This window comes from Anguilla rostrata, chromosome 1 (assembly GCF_018555375.3).
Source record: "Anguilla rostrata isolate EN2019 chromosome 1, ASM1855537v3, whole genome shotgun sequence".
In the NCBI taxonomy this organism is placed as follows: domain Eukaryota; kingdom Metazoa; phylum Chordata; class Actinopteri; order Anguilliformes; family Anguillidae; genus Anguilla; species Anguilla rostrata.
Window position 1 is genome coordinate 81,007,956 of NC_057933.1, and position 8,459 is coordinate 81,016,414.

At 41.9% G+C, this 8,459-nt stretch overlaps 1 protein-coding gene across 1 annotated transcript; it reads left to right on the forward strand.

The window, feature by feature from the left end:
- Positions 1-386: 386 nt before the first annotated feature.
- On the forward strand, positions 387-8,237 carry LOC135237320 (B-cell receptor CD22-like). Its single transcript, XM_064304374.1, has 5 exons — positions 387-727; positions 1,608-1,886; positions 5,404-5,661; positions 7,536-7,805; positions 7,900-8,237. The coding sequence occupies exons 1-5, from the start codon at positions 427-429 to the stop codon at positions 8,112-8,114; spliced, it is 1,323 nt and encodes a 440-aa protein (XP_064160444.1). The 5' UTR covers positions 387-426; the 3' UTR covers positions 8,115-8,237.
- Positions 8,238-8,459: the final 222 nt, after the last annotated feature.

Here is an 8,459-nt window from a genome sequence, read left to right on the forward strand (position 1 = left end):
TATTCACAGTGTCTTCTTTTTCAGATTTATCACACTGATAAAGGAAGGTTTATCATGATCTCTTTCTGGGCCATGGCCCTCTTTCTGGTTGGTGGTATGTACCTGCTACGACATCCCTGTCCCTGCACGTTTCGTTATGCCCTTGTCTCTGTCACTGACACACTTCACTCGTAAGGATTTTTATCCCCAGTAGAAATCGGTCCTTATTACTGTACGCATAACAATCGGCATAGCAACCACGGTTTTATGAATGAACACAATGTTAACTTCTGAGGATTATCTGTCTGCTGCAATCCAACAGTGCAATATTAAGAACAGAAAAATCCACTTTGTGGGTGGTACGACTGCTCTAATGGTTCCTCTCTCTCTCTCTCTCTCTCTCTCTCTCCTTTTCTACCGTAAGACTCTGCTTGCAGTTTCAGTAAGATGACGGCCAAAGAGGGCTTCTGTGTGACGGTCCACGTAACTCTGTCCAATATAAGGAGTTCTGGGTACAGTGTTTGGTTGAAGGACGCCATGTGGAATGCCACAGCAAATGATTTTGAGGCCGCGAGTGAATTTGAAAACAGAGTGTCTGTGGCTTCCACTGGGTCCCCTGGGGATTTATACAAATTGACCATCAGTAACCTGAGACTTGATGACAGAGGAAATTACTTGGTTAGATACTATGGTAAAGCTGATCCTTCTTATAAACTGAGCAGCTCGACAATGAGTCTAAATGTTCAGGGTAAGTTCTTTTGCAGTGATATATATATATATATATGATAGAGGCCCCTTTATGTTCACCATCCAGTAGTTGTCTAATTGTCTACTGTATGAAAAGTATTTGTCTGGTATTGGATTTATGATTTAAGCTGCAGTCGTTGCAAAGATGCACAACCGGCAATCCAGAAGAAGCATGCTTCAGTTACCAACAGTGATGTATTTGTAAGGAATCTGTGTGCAATATGAATGCTGATAGCTGTTGTCCCTTAACCTGCTACTGGCAAAACTGTCAGCATTGTCCTCATGAGTAGTATGCCAGATATAGGACTGATGATTTAAAACAGTTTAGAAACATTTCAGATATTCACAACCTGAAACCCTGAAGGAACACACTTCAAGGTTACACACAGTAATGCTTTTGCTTATATTTGCAGATGGCTGCTATGTAATTCAGCTGGTTTCGTTTTATTTTGTTCTGGGCTCACTTAAACACAGATATCATCTCATTATCACCATGAGCATCTGCATTTATGTATTTCATGAGGGACTGTGTACAATTACTCACATTCACGATGGTCGTACGAGCCAGCCAAGAGGCCGCACGTTGCTTTACAATGATAGGCCCCAGAGCAGAGGGGGCTACACGCTTTCCTCAGACAAAGAAGCCCAGAACATGACAAAAATAGTCTTTAGGCAACTAAAAAAATCCATCACAGATTAACACATGATGATGAAACTGATGATAATCATCATCATCATCATCATAATCATCTTCTTCATCATAATCATTATCATCCTCATCTTAATCATCTTCATCATCATATTCATTATCGTAATCATCATCATCATCATCATCACCATCTTCATCATCATAACGATCTTCCTCTGTCGAACCTCTGCAGAGAACCCTTGCCAAGTCAGCGTAACAGGGCCGGAGCTGGTCCAGACGGGGGCGGAGGTGATTTTGCGGTGCTCCACCATGGGGCCCTGCGAGTACAGCCCCGAGTGGCGTAGCTCAGGGTCAGGCCCGGCCTCCAGTGAAGGACCAGGCACCCAGGGTGTGAAAACAGCCCAGCTGAGCTTTGAAGCGGACTGGTCACATGATGGAGTGACGTTCTCCTGTTGGCCGTCGCCGAGCAACGACACGTGCGCCTCCAGAAACTTCACGCTGGCCGTGGGAGGTAAGTCGCGCAGTTTTAATTTTAATTTTTTTTCCTGCCGACGCTGCAATCTTCATATCAGAGACACCGAAGCTACGTTTTACACATAACTGATATCTGAATTACCCACAATGCTGTTGATCCAGTCTCTGTGCATTTTTTTCCATACGCCTTCTTCCGTAGTTTACAGAAAGCTTTCTTCTTTATCCCTTGTGTTCTGCACGATACATTTTTTACGAAGAAATGGCAAACTACTCCATTGATATTTGGGTTCTCCTCCTCAGCACCACTGAATGTGCTTGTATCAGGGGTTTAGGATTAGGGTTCTCCTCCACAACGAGCACACTCATGTCTGGGAGACCAGGATTAGGGTTCTCCTGCATAGAACCAAGCATGCTTGTGTAGCACTCGTGTCACTGTATCACAGGCAACTACAAGCTACTGGACCAGTTCTAGGTTCGAAGGAGTGGTTGAGCTAAATAAAATAATAAACCAGAGACTAGAGCTTTTGAATGAATGAGCTGGCAGTTTACTGATAACAACAGGACATATACTCACATTACACATACAAAGTATTTACAGTAGGTAGAAGGCAGGTAAGTTACACTTAAACCTCCTTGGTTTTATCCCTTTTCTTACTCAGAATAGGTTGGTTTAGGTTTAGATTTCAAGTTAGTTTTGACAACTAAATATTGTACCTTTACGTTAAGACTGGTCTGTTTTTTCATAGGTTAACAGCCTTAATTTGACAGATTAAACCTATTTATTTTAGCTATTTTCCCTTTCGAATTAACTTTTTTTTTTGTTTCAGGTGAACAGGTAAGTACCCTTTAATATTCCCTTTTGTTAGGTTAATTGACCTTTTAAATTTAACCTTTGCAGGAGAAACACAATCGAGATTCACCATTCAACTAAAACATAAATACAGTACAACACTGGCGGTTTGACTCAACACCAATACAGTTTAACATTGGCAATTTAACTCAACATCAATACAGTACAACATTGGCAATTTAACTCCTTAAATGCAATGTCTCACTCGAGCAGGATATTCCTTTTGGTTCCAGTTCAGTTCGATAATTCAGTTCAATTTGTTCAATTCTGAAAGCGATGAGAAATCTACGATCCTACCGCAACAGTGGCGAAGCAGTATTTTTGGTAGGTCAAACCGTATGCAGGTGATCCGGTCGCTGGGATGTCTTTTCAATCTTCGTAGGTAAGAATTCCTTTGGTGAGGCTCGCCATCTGGTATCCTATGCTTGCGTGCTGTCTATCACGGCTACGCACACACACACAGACACACACACACACACCGATAAAGAATCTGAATCCGCGTTAAACTTTCTGGAAAGGAAAAAAAGAAAAGAAAACCAACTAAAACCGTCTTGGTTAGTCTTTGCACTTTTTCAACAATCAGCAACTCCGGTTTTGTTGCAATAAATCCTTAATTCGCCGCGTTAGATGCTTCCTCTTCTTCTTCCTTGGTGTTTACCGGCAGCTTGCATCCTTGAGAGTTGCATTACTGCCATCTCTCGGAGTTAAGCCGCGTTTCCACCGCAGGAACTTTACCCCGGAACTAGGAACCTTTTGAGGAACTCAGTGCGTTTCCACCGCATGAACTAGGGTCTAAATTTAGTTCCTTTATTTTGCCCCCAAAAAAGTTCCTGCTCGGGGGGTAGTACTTTCCAAAAGTACCGGAACCTTTGGGGTGGGGCGCAAGCGCTGAAAATTTCTGATTGGTCGACTATTTGCAGTGTTATTTGTTTTAAAATGTTTAAAAATCTGCAGCCGCAAACCGATTTATTTTCATAATAGCTTCAAATCAAACGTTTATGTTATGCGGCGCAGTAGCCTAGTTTTGGTTATAGCCTGCCAACGTCTTGGAATTATAACGTGTTCTCTTCTGTTCTTTTCTTGCTTTAGTATTCGTTTTATAAAATGCTAAGCATTCGTGCTGGGACAGCATATTACGTACCAAAACATTCAAACGGATTAATTCGGTTGCTGAATATTTTCTACTGGATTTTCTTTGTTAGCCCGTTGTAATTGACTCAAAACGTTTGATACAGTTATGTGAGGTATGCGGTAGTTCTGCGTAATTCACATTGGTGATACAGTAAAAGCAAACTGGAAATCACCTTCCGCCCTTTTTGTCAGGGTAAAATAACAGGTTAATTCTAATTCTCCCATTAGCTTTTTCAGACTGCCGTAATTTTACTCTGCCATTCTTCAATTCCACAAAAAGACCAGGAAGACTATGGACTCATTTATGGTGCATGGTTTGCATCTGGAGTGCACACTTCGCTGCTCGGCTAGCAGTAACTTCGAAGGAAAGCAAACTGCTAATTTAAATTTTCACGCAAGTCCGAGTTTTCGTTCTATTCTTGTCATTTTGCGATTAGCCTATATGGAATTGACGATGAGAAAGTAATCAAACAGCAAATTGTTTACAACGTGTGCATGTTTTCTGCTGTTGTTGCCAGTTATATTGGAAATGTGAATGCATTCTGTCGCCTCGGATGTCAAGACATGAAAGCGAATGTTCGCATAAAAACATAATGAATGTGTTTGAGAGGATATATAAAACAGTTACAATCTGACTATTGGCCTGTTGTATCCTATTTGTTGCATAACAACGGTCCAAGTTCAACTACCAATGACAGTTTTGCTTGACAACGGTAAAATATGCCCAAACGGCTGCAGAAGAATATTTCAATTACAGGTGATTAAATCGATAAAAATCAATAAATACAAAAGTAACCATAAGCCGCGTTTCCACCGCAGGAACTATACCCCGGAACTAGGAACCTTTTGAGGAACTCAGTGCGTTTCCACCGCAGGAACACTAGCTGCCCACTAGCACCACACTCCAGCACATTCTCCAGTCCTGCTCCTGTTATCCCCAATCTTCCCATCTCCTCCATCACGTCCCTCCTTTACGATCTATATTACTATAGGGTCCCTATAATTATAGTATTCACTAACTAAATCAGCATTCTTATTTCTGTGCTTAATCTTAAGTAATTCCAGATCTACACCCACACTTTATAATTCCCAGACAGGTCTAACAGGCCACACCACAGTTTCGCCAAACTCTTTATCATAGACTCCCATATCTCTTACCACTTGATCTCTGTTAAAGGAGAGGTCAAGCTTAATTAAAGGGGATTGTCAAACCCTTTTTTTCTATTAAAACTCGCATGAAGCCAACAGCGTAAGATTTTAACGTGTTTTAAGGAAGATTATTATCATGAATTAATTATTAATTTATTGTCATTTAATTCACTATTTATGACTATTTATGGCTCTGTTTGAGACCTGGGTTACACTTGGGTCAGAGAAATTGGATGGTGTTCTCTACAACATCGATCATGCTTGGGTCAGAGAATGTAGGTTTAGGGTCATGAATGAGATGAAGGAACCAGAAACTATGCTTTGGACCTCAGCAGGCTTCTGTTCTGTTTGTGTTATAAGATATTAAAAGACATTGGCTCACGTGCAAGTCATTTTTGTTGTCTGAAATGTCTTTTTCCTTAAGATTCGCCCAAAGACACTGAGGCGAAAGTTGCTGGTTATGACATCATAAAGGAAGGACAGGCAGTCACCTTCTCCTGCCACAGTAAAGGAAACCCCCAGCCCACATTGTACTGGTTTAAACTGGGCCAAGGTGAAATTGCCCAGGGAGGAGAGTGGAAATTACCCAATGTCAAAATAGAAGATGCCGGGAGTTACTTCTGCCAGGCTAAAAACAAACTTGGCACTGAAAACTCAACAAAGGTTATGCTTGATGTCAAATGTGAGTCTCATTTTTATTTCTGCTAAATTCAAATACACTGTCAAGGGAAAATGTTAATCAGTCTTTTTTCCTTACATTCTTCTTCACTATTTATTGTTTTCTTTTCTAATTTGGAGGATATAAAAGTGGGAAAAAATTTGGAAGTCGTATGATGTCATGTCTGTCCAGGGCTGCCCTGTATGTGCCAAAAATGTCATGTCCCTTATGTGACACCCATTGAGTATGACCTCGTGTCCCTGTATGTCCCACAAAGTTTTACCTGCTGTCAATTAGTTCCTGAAAAAAGCAGGTGACTGAAAAGCCAAATCTGGTATGTGGCGCTTTTATTGAATATAAAAAATCCGGGGTGCTCTATAGATCCAGCAGGAAACAAAATGGACTCAGTTTGACAGCGTGTATTTAGAGTCCCAGTGCTCTCCGTGTAGACGTCCTGTGTGAGTGCTGTATTTAGAGTCCCAGTGCTCTCCGTGTAGACGTCCTGTGTGAGTGCTGTATCTAGAGTCCCAGTGCTCTCCGTGTAGATGTCCTGTGTGAGTGCTGTATTTAGAGTCCCAGTGCTCTCCGTGTAGACGTCCTGTGAGTGCTGTATTTAGAGTCCCAGTGCTCTCCGTGTATATGTCCTGTGTGTGTGCTGTATTTAGAGTCTCAGTGCTCTCCTTGTAGACGTCCTGTGTGAGTGCTGTATTTAGAGTCCCAGTGCTCTCCGTGTATACGTCCTGTGTGTGTGCTGTATTTAGAGTCTCAGTGCTCTCCGTGTAGACGTCCTGTGTGAGTGCTGTATTTAGAGTCCCAGTGCTCTCCGTGTAGACGTCCTGTGTGAGTGCTGTATTTAGAGTCCCAGTCCTCTCCGTGTAGACGTCCTGTGTGAGTGCTGTGTTTAGAGTCCCAGTGCTCTCCGTGTAGACGTCCTGTGTGAGTGCTGCATTTAGAGTCCCAGTGCTTACCGTGTAGACGTCCTGTGTGAGTGCTGTATTTAGAGTCCCAGCGCATTGTGAATACTCAGCCTGTGACTGTTATTGATCTGTGATTTACTGTTGGAGTGTCTGTGATTCACCGCTATGGTCTGTGACCCACAGTCACAGTGAATGTCTGTGATTCATTGTCACCGTAGTTGTCTGTGCTCTCCAATCACTAATCACCCTCTGCTCTTACTCTTTGACTGTTTTTTCCACAGCAACAGATATGAATGCAGTGCTTTTTACCATTAGACCTCCAACACTGGAAAGCCAGATTAGCACTTCAAGTTGTTTCTCAGAGGAGTCACATCAGGCAGAAAGTACAATTATTTTTTTGGATTTTCTCGATTGTGTTAAATTGCCAGGTGGTAGTTCAGTGTAATGGGTAATAAACTGGTCTAGCAAACTAAAGGCTGTTTGATTCATGGGCGGGGCACTGCATTGCACCCTTGAGGAGTGTACTTACTCAACTGCTTCAGTATTTATCAGATATATAAATAGGTACAATGCAAAAAAGCCAAAGTTGAGTAACTTTCTTTGGATAAGGATGTCTGCTAAATGCCCATGGGAAAAAAATGTAAAATGATTTGAAAGGCAAACTTTTCTCCTAAAATATAAATCTAATGATTTTTCCATTTTTCTATAATCTGTACAAAAAAAACCTGTACAAACTATTTTTTGGCATTATGGGTCTAGCTATGTCAATTAGTTGTGTTTCTCCATTTTACATTACATTACATTACAGGCATTTAGCAGACGTTCTTATCCAGAGCGACGTACAAGAAGTGCATATATTACATATATATTCCAAGGTAATTTTGATCACGAGTGAGGGAAGAAATATGACATTGCTTGGGTTCATTAGCAATAGAGATGTTTGCTACACTGCCTTTTAAAAAACAAATATTTTTCTTCCAGATCCTCCTAAGAACACCTCAGTGTCAGTCAGTCCCTCTGGATCAGTGTTTGCGGGCAGCTCTGTGACTCTGGCCTGCAGCAGTAAAGCCAACCCAGCAGTGCAGAACTACACCTGGTATAAAGTGAATGGGACAGAGATAAACACTGTAGGAACTGGACAGAATCTCACCTTCAATGTGACTGAGTCCAGTGGCAGTGAACAGTACTACTGTGAAGCACAGAATGAACATGGCAAGGACAACTCAACAACTGTACAGCTGAATGTGACATGTATGTTCCGTGCATCTATTATATAATTGTTTAAATCATATTATTGTTATATGTGTGCTACTGTGCTCTTTGTAACTGTGGATCCTGTGTTCAGACATGCCTCAGATCTCTGGCTCTGGGAACTGCAGCAGAACTGCAACAGAGATCAGCTGCTCCTGTGAGAGCCGTGGGAATCCCTCTCCCAGCATGGAGTGGCGTGTGTCTGGACTGCGGGTCACTAACTCTACTGACAGAGTCATCAGGGAGGAGCAGCTGGGGAACACAGGCCTGAGGAGTTCCCTCACCATGCGCCAATCACAATGTCAATGAACACACAAATAGAAAGGCTTCAGAAAAACATATATACAGCTTATTTTTTTTGCCATTGCAGGTTTTTAAAACAAAAAAAACACAAAGAAAAGTAGAATTACAGTACGGTAATCAATAAAATATGTTACTGTTATGTAAAAATAATTGTATTGTAAGGGATTGTAAGGGATGGGGTGGATGGTTTATGGATTCCGCCTTCATCACCTTATCCACATCACAAGCAATGTCATCCCTGGCTAGGCAACGGGGAAAATATCACCTTGCGTGCCATATCCAACCATGGACTGACCCCACCTCAATGTCTCCGCGTGCCTCTTCCATTGCTTGCAGAAGAGGCAGGCGGGC

What these genes read in the sequence shown, in the direction of transcription:
- LOC135237320 (XM_064304374.1), top strand. Translation starts at nt 427, where the DNA reads ATGACGGCCAAAGAGGGCTTCTGTGTGACGGTCCACGTAACTCTGTCC. An exon ending in CTTCACGCTGGCCGTGGGAG is followed by an intron (nt 1,887 to 5,403) that starts GTAAGTCGCGCA and finishes TTTTTCCTTAAG; the next exon opens with ATTCGCCCAAAGACACTGAG. An exon ending in TGTACAGCTGAATGTGACAT is followed by an intron (nt 7,806 to 7,899) that starts GTATGTTCCGTG and finishes TCCTGTGTTCAG; the next exon opens with ACATGCCTCAGATCTCTGGC.